General features: G+C 40.7%; 1 protein-coding gene across 1 annotated transcript in view; it reads left to right on the forward strand.

Annotated features, from left to right (window-relative positions):
• Positions 1-19,032, forward strand: part of PHLPP1 (PH domain and leucine rich repeat protein phosphatase 1) — a 141,901-nt gene that overhangs the window by 69,663 nt on the left and 53,206 nt on the right. The window contains exons 2-3 of the mRNA XM_030511187.1: positions 6,700-6,896; positions 8,940-9,065. Of these exons, the coding sequence (XP_030367047.1) occupies positions 6,700-6,896; positions 8,940-9,065 (323 nt within the window). The remainder of the gene's footprint in view (positions 1-6,699; positions 6,897-8,939; positions 9,066-19,032) is intronic.

Here is a 19,032-nt window from a genome sequence, read left to right on the forward strand (position 1 = left end):
CTGAAAGAAACTTAACTACTTCAGAGTTTCCTCCAACCTCCATATTAATACAGAGTGCAGCAAAATGAGGAGTATAATGTCTATGCTAATAGTTACATGCCCATAAGAATGGCATAATGGTGGCTGAGTCCCTCTTCTACAGAGCAATACAAAATCAGTTGGCAGCCTGTGTTAAACCTTAGAGGAATTTTTAAGAGTCTAAGATTTGAGTGCAAAAATTCAGCTGCTGGTTTTGGAATGGTTTGCCAGATGACATTTTGCCATATATATACTTGGCCTGTTACCTTCACAAAAGCATCCTTAGTTAGTTGCTGGTAGAGTCTACAAGGTGAATCCTTGGACTTAGTTAAATGTAAAACCTGCTAATCATGTGCCTGTTCGAAAATTATGACAGTATGGGTCTTCACAAGTAAAAATACTTCTAATAAGCATGTAACTGTAAGTAGGCTTTCTTCAGAAGTTTAAAATAAAAATGAGAGCAGTAGAATAGTTTCAGACTTTTTACTTGTGCTTTTTTGCTTCCTTTACCACCTTTTCCTTCTGTTTTTATTAATCCAACGTGCTGCTTTATTTTTATACATCTCGTTGCGCTGAGCCTTGCCTTGAGGTCATCGCCGCTGTCCTTGGTTTGACAAGAATGCAAAGGGAAGCAGCCTTAAATGACTGAGAAGCTTCAAAAACATTGTGGGCAGTAGCTTCATCTGTATTGAATGAAAGGGTTTGGGCAAAAGTAGATATCCACAGAATGATCTGGCAGTAAAGGTTCAGCAACAGCTATTGTGGCAGTTTCCCAAAGGGTGGGCAAAGACCCTCAAGGGCTTTCAGTGTTTTGAGCTAATTGAGGCTTCTTTGCACTTACATTCAGGCAAGACCAGTGCTGAGCTTGAGTTTGCAGTTTTGCAGGTGAGGGGAGTGTGAGGTGTTCCTGATTTCAGTTTCCGAAGGATGGTGGAGACAGGGCCCCAGTTGTGAACTGGGAGGCTGCCACCCACCCTGCTGATTTCACCTGCCTGTCTAGGAAATAGTCCAGCTTTCCACAGTGGATTCAGAGCAAAGTCTTCAAAACTGACTGGTGGTTTTGGGGTTTTCTTTTTCTCCTGTGCGTACAAGGATTCATGTTCACAGAATGTTTTTGTGTGAAATAATGTGTGTCTGAAATGACTTGCTGAAAGCTGTGGGTGGGTTTAATTACATATCCTCTTCAGCAGCAGCCACTGTGTTACAGCTCTGGCCCCTACGTGCCATTACTCTGTTCTCCATGCTGAACTGCTCACCATGAGCTGTCCCTAAGGCCTCTCAGTCAAAGAGACATAAGACATTAAAGCAGCCTGTTTTGTCTGAAAGGGCTTGGGGACAACTTAGGAGGAGCAGCTGATGCAGTAGGCTTGATGCGATGCTGGCCTTGGGCCAGGGGCCCAGCAGCATGCAGATGAGGATGACTACCTCTGTAGCTGGCCCAGCTGCATCAGGAAAAGGATGTCCTTAAATTAGGCACTCGGAGTCAGTCACTTCTGAAAAGCCTCAAACTTAGACTTTATTCCTACTGAATAACTTAAGCCTCTCCTAAGGCTGGTGAATACCTGAGACGGCTCAGAGTGGGCAGTCTCTCCAGCTGGCCGGGCTGGCTGCGCCATGCAGGTCTAGGAGAACTTTTAGTTTTCATTCCATCAGACCAATATTAGTAATAAAAATAAGACCTGCTGCACAGAAGTGAATGCGTTTCTTATGTCAACACTTTTAGCTGCTCTTATTTTGGTAATGTCTTAAGTCGTTCTTTAGAGGCAGACTTTATTGGCTGTACTCTTCAAATGGGGGGGGATAATAAGTACTTGCAACTTAATCAGCCATATAGCTGCAGAAAGGGTTTTGTTTTTTTTTTTCCCTGAGCACTTTTATGTCCCACAATGAGTTGGAATTTTATAACTTCTGATGCTAATGTATTCCATATGTCTTCCATCGCTGGGATAAAGAGCTTTACTCCAGAATCCAAAGCAAGTGGCTGTGGGTATTTATTTAATAGGGTTTGAAGTCTTTGCACTAGGCAGGATGTCAGTATGTTGCATACCTGCATAAGGCTGCTCTTGATGAGTTCTTAGTTCTTTAACGTTATGAAAGATCACTGGTGTCCCATCCATGCTTCCTGGGGTTCGTGGTTCCAGTGGCAGTCCCACCATTTCAGTCAGATTCCCTGCTTTTCTCTGTCCTTGTTCTAAATACCACTAGTTTCCCTCCAGGACTTGGGACAAGCTAAAACTGAGACGAATTCAACCATGAATGTCAAGATAGCCAAATGAGTGGTCTGCTCATAATTCCTTGAGGCATCTCCTCTAATGCCTCGTGCAGAACAAAAGTCCTGTTGTGGGGGTGCTTAAGAGTTGCTGTGTAGTCTTGGAGTCCTGACAGGAACAAAAAATAATCTTTTTATGGTTTCTTGCTAAAATACTCAAACCGCTCTGGTTGGGCTCTTAGCATTTGAAAAGCATTTTCTGGTATGCAGCTCTTCTAGATGTTCTGGCATATTTGCCTCCGCTCTGATCACGGCAACAATAATTATCTTAAAAGTTCTTGGCAGGATTCAATTTTATGTTTCAAGTCACAAGGGATCATCATTACCATTTTATCTGCACAACTGTCAGCTTCAGTATAGTATCACAGGCCCCTCTGAAAACTCATCTGCTCCCTGTGGGTATAGTTAAAACTGAAGAAAATTCTGAATGTGAATCTCATGCAGTCTTCTAAATCTTGAACAGGAGGTCTGTGAGACAGATTGAGGAACATAATTTTAGAACTGCTGATGCATTTTACTTAAAAATGGTGCTTCCGCCGGCACTGGTAGGTTGCCTTAAAACCAACTGATTTTTGGTGGTGATGCCATGGTTATGCCATAATTTGCTGTCTTTGATCTTTAACCGAAAGGTATTCTGGTGGAGTCCAAATTGCCCCATCCCTCCTGTACACCTGGAAGAAAAAGGTCACTTGCCTTCTCATTTGATTATTTTCCAGGCCATAGAAAAGGCAGGTACACTTCTGAGCCCCTTCCTTGTCCTCTGCTCGCCAGCGTGTCAGGGATGAGCCCTCTTGCAGGAGCTGAACCATGGGGTGTTGTGAGACCTGTCACCTGCCGCTTTCCTCCCTGGAGGGAGGCACAGCCAGTGTTAGGATCGCTTCACACTGTTCCAAGTCCCATCCCACTTCTGTTGAGGAAGAGCTTGCTGTCATTTAAACTTTTGCTGCCTTTATGCTCTCCTGGCAGCAAATACCTGAGCTCTTTAAAGCTGCAGTCTGTCCTAGCTTGTATTTTAGTAGGCAGAGCTGCTTCATGTCAGACAGCTCGTGCTCACAGTTACCTGCAAAACTTCTGTGGATTTAGGAATCTGGTTCCGCAACTAGTTGGTATGTCCTCGATTAACCTCTACTTAAAATCAAAATAAGCCAGCGGCTTTTGACTTCCCCCTTTCTCCTTGGTTTGCATGATGATAGAACACTGTGATACTATCAAATCTCAATGATTACAACCCTTTAGCAGGAAGAAAACTGAATTATGTGAGCAGATTGCGTCTCAGGCAACAACATGCGATCCAATATTAAACATGGGATTTAATCAAGTTATAGAATCATAGAATCATGGAAGAGCCCAGGTTGGAAGGGACCTTGAAAGATCATCTGGTCCAACCAGATGGTTGGTTGGTTGGTTATGTACTGAAGTAGACAAGAATAGGAAGAGAGAAATCATTTGCTTTAATGAAATAGGCCCAGTATCTTATTTCTGTTTTCATCAGGAATCTTCTAGCTTTCGTGTAAGAAAAGGTAGTACTTCCCGGGAAAAGGAACCTTAAATCCTTGGAGTTTGAAGGGGCTGTTTTTTAATTCTTTTGTATTTATAGGAATAACTGAACATTTTTATGCTGGTAATTTTCCCATCAAATCTGAAGTTTGAGAGAAAGTGCAGTTCATTCCTAGCTCTGTTCTGGCTTTTCCAGATTTTTACTGATGATACTAATTGTTACTGTGACTTGTGACTTACAAGCTCTGTGAATTAATATGAAATTGTAAGAACTGCCTTTTAGAGACTTATGAGTAGCTTTAGAGGCCCATCTGTGCCTAACATCATGTAGCAAGGTGAAGAGAGTCTGGTCCTAGAGAGCAGGTTTCTCAAGCTTCTGATTGTTTTTTACCTCTGTAACTTTTCTAAAGACTAATTTTTCTCCACCATTTGTGAAGTGCAGGCACCCAGTGTGATAGTCGTTTTACCTCTAGCGCAGGCAGCACAATGTTACTTCTCTATTGCCCCTGAATGCCGTCATGTTTCCTGCCAAGCCTCTTGGCCGCAGCACTGCAGTGGAAGCTCGTCCTCTTTGTTATCCACCATAATCCCAAATAAATTCTGAGGTTTGGTGTTTTCCAGGACACAGAAATTAAGTGCCTATATTAAGCGTGAATTATGCCCTTTGTTCCTGCATGGGTAAAGTTGCATTTGGCTTTATTAAATGCTAAATGAGCTTGGCTGCCCATGGGTTTGAGGTTGTGCTTTGCAATCCTGAGGGGTTCAATCAAAGCAGTGGACTGTGCTTTTCCAGTGAAGTTAAGAAAGCATACAGCCAGAAACAGGCTTTGGAAGATGACCGTAAAACATCATTTTTGAGGTAAAACTGCCCACACCCCTGACAACTGTTCCTCATGCAACCTTACTTGTAATACTTGCCAGGCACTTTTTACTCTGTCACAGAGATTTTATTGTTTCTGTGTGTAGTTAATTCTTTAATCAGTGCTTTGCAGCATGGAGCCAATCGTTCTGCACAAGCTAGGTAAATTATTAGTTACTTTAGCAACCATGTTTTTCCATATTCCAAATGTAAAGTTTGATTCAGCTTTTGTGTTTAATGAAGGCTGAGTTGCTCTGTTTTAATCACTAGTATTCCCTATCAGTCTTTCTGTAGCTTTACATAGAATGGATGCCCCCTGTTTTTCTCTATTCTGTTGGGCAAAGTGTTTATCCACAGCTTCTGTTCTTGGATTGTATTTGCTTGGCAGTGAAATCACTGCTTTCTTGGGGCATTTATTTTTGTATAAGATGCCGATACCCTGTGGGCATTAAAGTTTCAGTCTTTTAGCTTCAAGCAGCAGTGATGTTCCTGCAGATCCAAACTGGCAGACACTGGTAGCCTAAATGCTAGTGTTTATTAGAGCAGAGCAAGGCTTGAGGGTAGCTGTGCCAAGCCTTGGCTCATTAAACTGGCAGGAAGATTCAAGAAGGTTGCTTTTAAAGATAAGAGCAAGAATTGGCACAGGGTAGGCGGGGGTGATAGGATGGCAGTGGGTAGGCCATGTGGTAGGTGTCTTCTATCTTCCCATAGATAATTTGAAGGCAAGTGCAGACTCATTGAGACAAACGAGCTGTCATACAAGCAGGAGTAATAGCAAGTTGGAGTAATAGTGTGCAGCACTTGTCACTGTTGCAGTTTAATTGGCACTGGTCTGAAATGCCAGGGTTAGAAACAAGATTAACTCTTTCCTGGAGTCCTAAATAGTTGTTAATTCCTTGTTTTTTAAGAATTCAGTAAAGATTGGGGTTAGGAAATTGAGTTATTTATCTTTTATTATAATGGGGAAGCTACTTGAATTAACATAGCCTTTGGTTTGTTTATCCAGGGGAGCTCCCTTCCAAAGTTTCACCAACACTGGTTTTCTCACAGAAATTTGAACTGGTTTAACTTGAACATGATGATCTCTTGTTTCTGTTTACAGAAGACTTAGTATATTTGGATGACTCAGATCAGGGCTGGACTGTTTAGGGTTTGATAGTGTAAGTTGTGAATAAATACTTCACATTAGAATGAGTAAATTGTGCTTCTTCCCATTTATGTTCTAAAAGAATATGGTCCTGTAAGAGCAGAGATGAGAGATGCTTGTCTTTGTGTTGCCATTGTTAATGATGGTTTCTATAGAGTAGAATCTTATTAATAAGTTAGATTAGTAGAATCTGAGCCATTTAAAGTAATTTAGCAGGTCTGGTCTAATTGGTAGTCATGCTAATCATCTGAATTATTATAAATAGTGAATTCATTGTAATACAGACAAAAGAACTTCACTCTTTCTAAAGCTGTACTCAGACTGAAGCAGGGTCTTTGAGGGGTGTCATCTAGTTTGCATCTGTTTACATTGTGGCTGAGTGTACTACCTTTGCTTGTCGGGTTTCGACTGAACAGGGTGGGGTGGAGAGAGTAGGAACTGTTTTCTTTGGGAAGCTATTGAAGCTACTCAAACCAAGACCTGAAGGATGGCCAGAAGAGACATGGAAGTGCAAAGGTATGGGTTAGCATGCAGTACCATCACCCCCTTTTGCAGTTACCAAATGATCAATGTGAACTCAGCAATAACCAGTTACTTACTGTTGAGGATGAAGATTCGATTTCCAGGTCCCATAGGGAAAGACTGGTACCATTATTGGTGCTTCTGTGACTACTGCAGATTATTTAATGTGGTGTGCTCTCCATGATCCCAACCTGTCATATACTTTACCTGTCAAAGAAGCCTGGACTGGAGCTGATACTAATTACCTGCCTGCATGGTTTTGAAGCTGTTTCATTTGTCCCACTGCAGTCTACAGCTTGAAAACGTGCTGTTAAAGTCTCAGGATAACTTGAGTGAAAGAGGCGAAGGTTTTCTGTGATTAAGTAGATGCTTTTGTTTCTATTTCAGGAAAGCCCCACAGCATTGGCAGCTCCGAACGGATTCAGCTCTCAGGAATGTACAATGTTCGAAAAGGGAAAATACATTTGCCAGTCAACAGATGGACAAGACGCCAAGCTATCCTTTGCGGAACATGCCTAATTGTCTCATCAGTAAAAGAAAGCCAGACTGGAAAGATGCATGTTCTCCCTTTAATTGGTGGAAAAGTAAGATATTTCATTTTATGTATTTGCTTGCGTATCCCATATCTCTTTATGCAGAGAAGATTGCATTCAATTATGGTGATTCTGACCCACCCCCAAAAGCTTGTTCCTGTAAATGGGATTATCAGAGTATGTAAATTACTTCTGATTATGGTCAGAGTCATATTGAACAATTTACAATGTTTGGATTAAAATGCTAAAGAAAAGCAAGGGAAACACAATCAGATTCTTGTGTGCAATGTTGAATGTTTTATATGTGCAGTAGTACACATAGTACACAGGCAAAGGATACATGCAGCTGTGTTGTGTATGATCAGTACCATGCCTTCTCATCCAGGTTTTATCCATGCAGGGTTACTCTTAAAATCTGAAAATTAACCAATAAGGACATGGGCTTATTTTGAACATCGGGGGGTTTTTTTTGAGTTTTCAGCACTGTATGCGTAGTAGTCTATTGTAAGCTAACAGCATCAAACATTTTTACTTGCAAAAAGCTGAAACTCGGCTTTTTTTCTGATGGATTGGACCTAGGAGGTCCAATGTGAACGCAAGGAAAATCTGTTTTGCACCTGTGAGAATGACTGAGCACTGGCACAGGTGACCAGAGAGGTTGTGTAGTGTTCTTCCTGGGAGAGATTTAAAATACCTGTGTGGACACAGTCCTGGACAACTGGCTGTGGGTAGTCCTGCTTAAGCAGTGGGGGGGTTGGACCTGGTGACCTCCAGAGGTCCTTCCCCACCTCAACTGTACTGTGATTCTGGGAAACTTTAGCGAAGACGGTAAGGTTACAACATGACTAATTTGATCTATATAGTGTTTTAGAACACTCTCATTGGCTTGATTAGCCAAGGTGATGGGGAGGTAATCATCAGCTTGAGGATGAATTTACACCTGAAGTAATGCTCATTTACCTTGCATACTGATATGTTTGATTCTTGAGAGTCATTGGGAGAGAAACAAGCTACACAATGTTATATGCGCAGTCTAAAGTTGGTTTGTTAATGTTCTATACTAGCAATGTGGAAAGCAGTACCACCTTCTAGGAGCTGGTTTTTTCCTATCTCCTTTCATGATTCTTCACATGATTCTTCAACTCTTCCCTGGAGGCACTGAAGTAGGGACATTGTCCTCTTTTAGCAGTAGTCGGTGAACTCTAACATTGTATTCCTGGCTGTAGCACACTGGAGAGGACAGGATCCAGGTCCCCATTGACTTTGCTCTTTGAGATGAAAAATATATATATTTTTATTATTTATTTATTTTAAAGGACAAAAGATTGCGTACCGTTTTAATTCTGTAACATGAAATTTCCAAGTTGCTTTTGCACAGAAATGCCTCATGTCATGTAAAACATGCAGACTGCATTAAGCTGAAAGTTGACAACAAATTTTAAAAGAAAAGGAGAACCAAGCTGAGGAAAATGTACTGAGGGCTTCTGCTGACAAAGCTTGGGAGGACGATGCTTGGCACAGAATTAAGTGTTTTTTAAATTATCACTCAAAAAAAAATATTCTTCCTCAACCCCATAAATACTCTGCACTTCCTGGTGTGCAGAGGCTTTCCAGAACGCAGTGCTGAGACACTGAGACCATAAGTTGTGTGGGACTTCTCGTGTATGGTAGCAGAATGATGTATTCTGGGTGTTTTTTTAGCAAGTTGAGAAATGCCAAAGAATTTAATTGGGTTGTAAGAGCAGCATTTTGTTAAGCCTGTTTTTGATAACTAGGAGTATAAATTATAGTTATTTAGGTTGTATAAAAGCAGCCTTAAGTGTGTTCACTGGGAAACTTTTTGTAGTGCTCAGTCTTTCTTAAAATGTTGATGTTCTTGGTGTTTTTATCCTTTGCTTCCTTTGTCTTTCTGTTCTCATTCCTTGCTTGTGTAGATTTCCCAAATATTTGACAGCCAAGATGCAGCTTCAGTGTTTGAGAGGGTTAGCCTAACTCTAATTGGTGAGCTCCTCTTGGGCACACTAACTTTGCCCTGGGGAGTTCTGCAAAGAGGCTTTTGATTCTTGTTCATTAACAGTTTTGTCTCTACTATAGGTGGAAGAAGTGAAAAAGCACCAGCACTGTTTAGCATTTAGCTCCTCTGGACCTCAAAGCCAGACCTATTACATTTGTTTCGATAACTTCACTGAATATTTGCGATGGCTGCGACAAGCATCAAAGGTAAGAATAGTGATAATTCCTGCCTGAATGGGATGTTCATACCATCTTTCCTGCTTCTGTCTTGTCCATGCAGTGCTACAGTCCCTCTTCTGGGCTCATTGTCATGAACTGCTGTTGCTGCTGTTAGTGTTGCACAAAAAACGCACAAATTGATAGCTCTTGGTAACAGGCAATAGGGAGCTGAATTTTTCTATGTTTATACTGAGACTTCTGTGGGCCACAAAGATGATCGAGGGGCTGGAGCACATCTCCTGTGAAGGCAGGCTGAAGGAGTTGGGCTTGTTCAGCCTGGAGAAGAGAAAGCTCGGGGAGACCTTGCAGCAGTCTTCCAATACCTAAAAGGGGTCTACAAGAAATCTGGAGGGTGGTGAGGCCCTGGCACAGGTTGCCCAGAGAAGCTGTGGCTGCCCCATCCCTGGCAGTGCTCAAGGCCAGGTTGGACACAGGGGCTTGAAGCAACCTGGTCTAGTGGAAGGTGTCCCTGCCTGTGGCAGGGGTGTTGGAACTAGATGAGCTTTAAGGTCCCTTCCAACCAAAACCATTCTGATTTTATGATGAGGAATCTTTTTACCATGGTTGTGTAAGCAAAGTGTTGTGCTGGACTTTCTCCCTCTTTGCATCTTGATCCAGCTGGACGGATGGAGTGAGACTGTTAGAACAAAAAGTATGACAAATGTAACTGCTACAATTTAGTTTTAAAAGCTTTGTTTTAGTGTTAATAAAACCTAAAATAATGTCAAAATTTTTTTTTATTCTTTCCTTACACAAACCCTAAAGATTAAATGGCTAGAATTAAAGAATTTTTTCTTGCTTGGAAATGTTGCTGAATCTCTCTTTAGTTTGATAACTATTTGAATTTTTTTTTTGGGGGGGGTGGTGGTGGTAAAGGGGTTAATAAGCAATCATTTTATGTCAGTTAAAAAAAAACCAACTAAGTAAAGCCTTATAAATCAAATTTTATACTGTACGTAGAGCACGATTTAGTATAGGATTTTAGGTCCTGCATTATTTTGAACCTTCAGTTCCACTTCATTGTGTTGAAAGGTTATTTTTGAAATTACTTGTTTTATCTCTTAATCCCTGCCACTTTTTTTATAAATCCTCTCGAAAGTAATTTATGTATTTTGAACAACTGAATTTTTATTTTTACCATGCAAGTTTTTTGCTGTGCTGTCAGCACTCTCTCTTCGGTTTTCTAGTTGGGCCTAAACTGCCCATTAGTTTTATATTTGATAGGGCTGTCTGTTAAGCTCTTTACTACACTAAAGCAACTTGGGTCTATGTAGTGCTACTTAGACATATTTATGGCATGGTAGATTTGTCTTTTTAGATTGCAATAATGTATTATCCAGCCTGTTGCCAGTGGTACAGCCTGGGTTGTGGGCTTTTTTAAGAGGCCTGATTATTATGTCAAACTTTCTTCTAGCAGTAAGTACTGCACCTCCCACCGCATGCATCTTTTAAAATGTCCAATAGGGGTTTTTTTGTAGTAAGTTTTAAAATTCTTTTTAAAGCCACTGTTCTGGCATCCCTGCTCTGGTCTGTTAAGCCTCAAGGTAAAAATCCCCAAGGCACGTTTTATGAGACGGTGAGGCATGGTCTGTCAGGTTTTGGAGTTCTTGCCGCTTTGTGGCTCTCTGGGAGAGTAGTGCCCTTTCATCTCCAGAGGCTTTGACATCAGATAAATGAAAGGCAAATCTAATGAGTGAGAAAAACAGTAGAAAACAATGAACTTCAGAAGTGGAGATAAATGGCCAGAAAGCCCCTCTGAATTACTGGCAGCACAAGCTTGTTCTGTGCCATGCTGTGCTTCTCTCTTTCTCTCTGGTTCACCCAAATGACTAACAGCATCGGGACGATAGCCAGCATGAGAACATATCCCCATGCACTCATGATAACCTCCCACTTTTCTTATGTAAGGGTAGAAAGAAAATACATAGTTTCAAGTGTCTTTTCAGGCTGTCAGAACTGAAGAAACTCACTGCACTATTCTTTTTGTTAGTAGAACATGCTTCAAGGAAAAAATGATGCTTCGTTTTCCCAAACTTCCCACCCCCCAGCCCCAAAACCTGAGACTTTGGGATTCTAGATTCATGGATTTTGAAATAGTACTTTGCTACTTCAAGTTGCTTTTTTAATGTTTGGGTTTTCTATCCTTAGATGGAAAAAAAGAGACAAGCATGATTGTATGCAAGGCAGTTGTGTGGGAAGTACTGTGCATTAACACTGTTTCTGAAGAACAGAAACAGAAACTAGTAATGCTGCAGAAGTAACTCAAATTTCCTCCAGCTGATGCTGTTTGTGTCCAAGTGCTTAATTGTAAGGTGCATCGTCCATGATTTACATGTAGAAATAAATGAGAAAATTTCATCTTCAGCTCTGTAGTTGAGGCAAGCTAGCGTTCTCACGCAGGATAAAACCCCAGCATTTATATGAGGTACTCTGCCTCAGGTGTTTGGAAGCTGCTCAGGTTCAAAGAAGTAGAAATATTCTTTCTAACCAAGAAAATACTGTGAAAAGCATTGGATGTCTAAAGGCATGCAAATTTAGGAAGGGAGATGTTATGGCTTTCTAGCTCTGAGCTTCTAGTTGCTTGTTGTGGGTTAGGTCACATGGTGCTTACAGGTTCTTCCTTAATCGTGGTGGTATATATAGTTGTTGCACTTCTGTGAATTATTATGGATAATACCGAAGGCTGTATTTTAAATATAGATGTTGTTTAATGGCATTTGTTTTGAAACTGACATTCCTGTTAACTTAGTACAATGGTAGTTTTTCTGCAGTCCTCCATGCTCCCGATGTGTGCTGCCGAAAACTGGGGCTTCTGATACTTAAAAGTGTAATGGAAACTTTAATTATAAATTTTAATGCAGAGAAGGTCCCTGGTAAAATATTTCAATGAAATTGCTCAATTCAGTTTAGCTATGAAAAAAATTTTCATGTCTGTCTTCTGTATACTTCAAAAGAGCTATAAGATTGTTATTTTAACTTTTAAATGACAAGCTTAATCTTGAAAGGAGACTTTGCAAAGAATGCTTGCTCTGCAGTCCTTCTTCCCACAGAATATTGGCAATTTTGACTTTTTAGTGGTGTTCCAGAATGAGACAAATCCTAATGTATCACTCATGCAATAAATATATGTATGGTAAGAGAAGATTTGAATTCATGTTTGCAGAGACTTGGGCTCAGTTTAATTAAAAATGAGCATCACTCCTGAATAATCTGATTCATTCTAACATTGAAATCTGTCTTAGCCAAGACAGCTCTCATGCTCTGCCCCAGTAAATTTTTGACAGGGATTTGTGAATGGGTGTTAGGATTGGTTTTCCTGTAAGTGTGTGTCCTGAGGTGAGCTCCTGTTTTCTGAAGTTCAGGACTAGAATTATTGCACAAATACTGACCTAAATATCAAACTTGGTGACATACTTACTCCAAATAGGTCACTTTTAGATATGCTGATTTAGCCTCAAACAGAATATTTTTAAACGCAAGAAATGTGGCTTGTTCGTTAATATTGATAGTTCTATACCACAGTGCATTTCTTTCCTTTTACTTTCCAAATACTGGAGTCCTAATTAAGGAAGCTCAAAAGGAAAACAACAACAACAACAAATTCGGTCCTTTGTGTCTAATATGTTCATTCTGTTGACAAATGTTGAAAAATAAGCTTGTGCAACTGGGAGGAGGCACGGAGAGTGAAGAGAGGGATACCTCCATGTCTTTAAGGAATTCTGTCAGCATGAAGTTGGCATGATGGTTCTGGAATCTGCACAATTACTTGCAAAGCGATTCTGATCTGCCACTGTTTACTACTAGAATGTTAAATGCAGAAGAACAGGCAAAGAACGTGCAGTTAACAGTGAAGAGGACATGACGAGGGCTTTCTTCATTTGCCAGTTCCAGAGCCTAGAAAGTTACACCCTTAATGTAGCAGAAGAGAGAGAGGTTTTATGTATAAGGTGTTACTGGGTGGGTGGAACTTGCTGTCGCGAGGCTTATATTTGGGGTGTAGTGGCAAGCTCCTGCTGTTTGACACTTCTGACAGCTGAACTTAGTTTAACCTCTTTCAACATGTGAAATTACTGTGTGTTGACTACAAAACAACTCATGACATGGATGGTTTGGCAGGAGTAAAATGGGTTATCAGTCCCCCATGTTCCAAGGCATACAATTTAATTGTGGCTGCCCCATCCCTGGCAGTGCTCAAGGCCAGGTTCGACAGGGCTTTGAGCAACCTGGTCTAGTGGGAGGTGTCTCTGCCCATGGCAGGGGGTTGGAACTAGATGATCTTTAAGGTCCCTTCCAACCCAAACCATATAATTCTATGAAAATGGGATGTTAACATCTGCCTCAGAAATTGAGTATTGCAGAGCTTAAGCAGGAATGTATTACAGAATTTTGTCTTCTGGGAAATAGTGTGCATCACTGGATGCGCTGAGACAGGTTATCTGACCCAGCAGAACTTCTCCCTCTTGGCTTTAGAAGAGCAGGAAGTGTGTTGACAGCTTCATGCGACAATTATTTCCTGCTTTAGTGCTTCGTTCAACTGGGCAAGTAGGGAAAGAGGTGAGGAGAGACGAGAGCTGTAAATAATGCATGACAGCCATAAGCACCCATGCATGGCCACGCTAGACATGTAGATAGATAGAGATGTACAGGCACACAGTTTATGTGGGTGCACACCACTGACACTTCCTACAACTGTGGCTGTAGTGGCAATGTGTTTAGTGGGGAATAAGCTGTTGTGTGGGACTTAGGTGCCAGGGTGGGTTTGCACCTATACGAGAAAGAACCCTCCTGTTTAAAATACAAGGAATAGCCAAAAAGAGATCATTGATTTAAAAACTATCAAACTTCAGAGTTTTCTTCTGTGTGCCTTTGGATTTTCCCTTCCCTGTTCAGTCACCATTGTCTTCAAGTCTGCAGTGGAAATGCATGACTAAATTATGATGTCAGTGTACGTTATGTTTAAAAAGTGCTAAAAATAGCAAGAATAGCAAATCCAAGGGAGAAGGGTGTGCTGCTGTCTTGGTCTTATTCCTTTCATGTCAGTGCAGAATGCTCTCTTCATGCATTTATTTGCATCATGAAACTAGCAGAAAATAGCAACAGATTTGAATTTAGTTTATGCTGTACAAGCGAGTGATGCAGGAGTCTGTACAGCTGTAGTCTCTATCTTTCATCAACGTGTAGAGACCTATCCAAAGCAGCAGTGTAAAATCAACTTGTTAGCTTTCTTCTCTAAAGTTACCTAGTTCTGGCCAGCTGCCTCAGTCTTTAGCTATTTTTTCATTACAAGTTTGACAGTTGCATTTGGAATGGGAGTCTGAACTGCGTGAAGAGGACGAAGCTGGTCTGACTCTAGTAATACAATTTTTATTTCTGCTGAGGAAAGAGTTCTGACTGCACACAAGTTAGGTGTTACAGACCATATTTATATAAATAAATTCTGCAGAACTTAAGCAGGAATTATGGAACATGATTGGAGTTCTGCAAATACATTTCCAAAATAGGGTACCAAGATGATCAGCTTGTGCAAGTGTGTTGCAGGAGCAATGCTGAGGAAATGCAGTGAGCAACAATTAAGTGCCTTTAGCTGTGCTTCATCCATCTTTAAGCTAGTGAAAGATAAGCAGCTGCAGGACTCTTTTCCTTCAGCACAAGAAGATTCTGCTCATTGATTGCTCATGTCCACTTCTGCATATAGCTTCATCTTTATTTCAGATACTGTCAGATGCTAACGCCTGCCTTTCTTGCATCAGGCAAGGTCAACCAGGAGAAAGACTAAAGTGCAGATTCCAACTTCAGTGTAGAACATAGACTTTGCAGAGTTTTTTAATATAAAATACGGCCTTCAGCCTGTAAAGGCGGCTTGAAGCCACTAGTTTCATGGTTAAATTAGCCCTATATTGTATTTGCCTTGGCTTGCTTGCTAGGTGATTGACCTGTTTCATATGTGTTTCTAGATTTTATAATGAGCTATAATGTCTTTACAGAGTTCGTCATTGCAGGAATTTTTATTACCGAACCTGAGTTGTCTCTGGAGGCATTAAGGACAGGTTTTTCTAATGCTTACTGGTAAGAACCAGCTTGGAATACCTTTTTCCAAAGCCTTGACCACAGAGCAGTTCAAAGGCAAGTATAGGAAAATATCTGTTGCAAGGATAAAGTAGTTTATTTTAAGTTATTTGGAATTTTCCTTGTTACAATGCTACCAATTTATACTTCAGAGCCACTGAATGCAGTATCTTCTCTCCAGGTGTCTGTTCAGCCTCCTAAGCAATGGATATCCCTCTTCTGGAGAAAAAAATATAGAGAACTTTAGCTTAGTTTCCATGAGATCTGAATTTCTAGATGAGTATTTTTGCTTTTATCTTTGGCTATTGGTTATCACCTTTGATAATTCTACAGGGAATTGTGTGCAACAAACACGCTGTTGCAGTTAGGAGTTTCTGATATTTTCTTCTAACTTTGTACACGTGTTTAAATGTGCGATCATTATTCTGGGCTACCATGTTTACGTGTGTGTTGGAGACAGGTTGGAGGTCAGGGATATGCTGGTCACTGAGAGGGTGACCACAGTAGTTGGTTTATTTCTTAGGCTTTTTCAAGCCTAAGTCTATACTAGTATGACCTAAAAATTGGTTTAGTATAATGCCAGCATCAGTGGCATCTTTTGAAAATAGCCTTTAACCAAATGCAAGGCTCTGCAGAAAGCTTGTTTTCTTTGAGGATAACTACTGTCTAGGTTTTTTCACATTTGTGAGACTAAGAAGCACCATTAGCCTGTTTGCAACAGTTGATTCAACATCTAGTGAAGAAAAACCCTGAAAGGTTTTCTCATTTTTCAATAGGGCTTTTTTTGAGCTGATCCTTACTTACAGGAAACGTGATGACTCTAAGTTTATTACAAGGAAACCATTTTTTCCTCTAATACCATAAAATGACAATATTGAGATAATGCTTTCTCTAAAAATAGATCCCTAAAAATAAACCCACAGCTTCCTTTTGGCAGTGATTACAAGTATTCGAACATAAACAAACCTCCGGTTTCCACTCGGAACTTGACTTCCTTTTTTCTGTGTGTGAAATCTTCAGTGTTTGGGACCTTTGCTCTGCAGTCATATCTGGTCGTTCTTGCTGTGGGTGGCTTCTTGACATCTCAAGTCTGAAAGCAGAAAGTTGGGCAAAGTAAAATCGAAGCCAGTTTTGTTTCTCTTTTGATGGTAACACTTGAAAGTGTTCCTCCTCCTCCTTCCCCACAAAACCTATTCTTTTGCACCTTTTGTTGTTAGAGGCTAGTTGATGTTTTGGAAATGAACTTGTGAGTGTGTTTCAGCGCAGCTTCTCTCCTAATGGTTCAGGAGGGAAGCTTGGTGTTTTGGCTCAGCTGATTAGTTTTCCATGTCACCAAAGTGGTGAAGTTGGTGACTTCAAGTTTTTCTCTTAACTTCTGTTCTAAAGAAACTATAGCTTCACTATTTTTAATCTTTTTCTTGCTGAATTTTAGAGAGTCTGTGGTCCTTGTTTTGGACTTTCTGCCTTTAGTTAATAATAAAGTAGTTATTGAAGCATTGCAGCCAAGAGTGAGAACGGAAAACTAGGTATCGCCCACACATCTGGAATAGCTTTCAAGTAATGTCTTTTGAAGCCTCTAAGTCAGGTTCTGATATTATTGAAGCTGAATTTGTGCAGCTCTTGCATAAATACAGGAAAGCATCACCATGACTTACAGCTAGAAGCTCAGTGGGGTGTTGCAGCTGTTACCTTTTAAGGTGCATTCAATCCAGGAGGATCCCAAAGTGTTTCCAGTAATCTCTGGGGGTAGAAGGGTGGGAGTGAGCAGGGGAATGTGACGGTGCTCTTGATAAATCTCAGGGGAACTGAGCGGTGAGCAGATCCCATGAGGCTGGAGGGGGCTGCAGGAACTGACATATTGCACAGTACTTGGTACGTATAAGGGTATAACTCAGCTGGTCTTGAAACTGATCGGCTCTAATGCTGCAAGCCATTCCAAGCAAAGTCTATCAGGGAGCTAAAAAGGAGAGGAATTAGCAAAAACCCATTTTAGGGGTGTTTGGTCTCCTTAGGTTTTTTCTGTGGTGGTGAAGGAGGCAAGTCTCCAGGGAGGAGAGGGAATGAGTGCTGGAGACCAGTTTTAGGCCCTGGGCCAGTAGAGCTATATTCATGATTGTTTGTATTACAAAGTGCTTGGATCAGAAGGCCTTTCTGAGCTACTGTGAAATAATGGCATGAAAAGAGTTCATCTCACTGTAAAATTAATCCGTATGATGCAGTTGTGTAGGAGAACCTAGGTCAGAAACTGAGGACCTAGCATAACCTCTTACTGAAAGCAAACAAACAGAATCCGACCACCCTCTCCATGTGGGACTGTGGAGACTCAGACAAATGAACATCTATTGGAAGTCTTGCTGGCAAGAGTCTGAAATGCATAGTAAATGCTGAAAGGAAGTCTTTGCTGGAGGGCTGCTCATCATGAAATCTGCTTGCTGGCAGTATAGCAGCTTATCTTGGTGAATAATTAAGTCTAACACAAGTTGTAAGGAGAAAAAGGGATATTTTTCATTTTTTATGAGATTGTCACCTGTTTTGCTATGTTTATAGATGAATTCTTTCAGTCAAGCTGTTTTAAGGATGTTAATATTCCTTGCTCCACCAAGTGGAATTATAAGTATATAATGTCTGAGTTATAAGTAGCTTAATACTACAGCTAATTACTGTCCCTTAACTCCAAGTTGCATCTTAAGCCTTGTCTTTGCAGGGATGTTATGAGTGTGAACATCCCAGCATGACTACCACCAAGATAATAGTGTAATATTGATACCAGTACCTGATCTCTAAAAGAAGAGCACAAAAATTCTCATATTCTGGAAATGACTTCAGATAGTATGAATAATTTCCAAATGACAGGTGACAAATGTAATTTTTATTTTTTTTTTTTTAATTCTCACTTTTGAGGTCTTTACTAAATCTGGGACACTCACTTTCAAATCTGTGAAATTTCTTCTGGACTGCTGTCATGAATGGTAAAGGAGCACAACTTCTGCTTAATTACCTGTGCATTTCTCCCTCCACACAAGCATTTGCTACTACTGTTTTCAGTTATGTTGCTACAGCTTTGCAGAAGGGGCAGAATTAGAAGTGAACAATTTCTGCATGCTGTATAAATCTTCAGAGCTAAGAAGAGGAGAGAGAGCAGGGACAAGAAATAGTCTTCACGTCCCCATGTCTTGCTGGCATGAGGTGTTTGTACCAGAGGCTTTTGGCTGCGTTGCTTGCAGAGCAGAGATGGGGCTTTTGAAGCTTGTGCCCTGTGAACGCTGCCATGCTGTGTTGACTCCTGCCCTTCACCTTAGTAGGCAATTACAGTTCTTACCTATCGTGTTGCCTGTTGGGTTTGTGAATCTGAGTGGCATGTGTTCAAGCCTCTGCTGAGTTTTATTTCTTCTTTGCAAGGCACCTAGCTTGAGTTAGCACGCATCTAATTCAACATTCAAAAGAAAACAAAAATGAGAGGGTGGAAATCCATTGCCTTTTCACCCTTCGGACTGCCCATTTTAAAAACTGTTATTTAAAGATGAAAATATATGGCTTTAAAGAAAAGTTTTATTTCTTTTTTCCCCTCTTTCATTAAGGTTTTTGGCATTAGCTTGTTTACCAGTCTGAACAGTTCTTCAGCCCTTGGCTATGGCTGGGGGCACTGATGTGTTTCCTGGCTGTGGAGTTCAGCTCAGCAGAGGGAGACCTTTATGCCAAGCGGGCCTTTGATGTGTGAATAGAAAGGAGGATTAGGATTTGAAGCAAGGTTAGCTCTAAGATGAGGAGAATCTGTTTGCTCTAAGCAGTTAGTTCAGATATTTCAGGTGTATGTATTACTGTTTAGTTAAGCCTTATGCAGGCATTGGAGAGATGTGGTGATTATTGAATTGTTTAAAAACAAATCCTA

The sequence above is a fragment of the Strigops habroptila genome, chromosome 1, assembly GCF_004027225.2.
Source record: "Strigops habroptila isolate Jane chromosome 1, bStrHab1.2.pri, whole genome shotgun sequence".
Taxonomy (NCBI): domain Eukaryota; kingdom Metazoa; phylum Chordata; class Aves; order Psittaciformes; family Psittacidae; genus Strigops; species Strigops habroptila.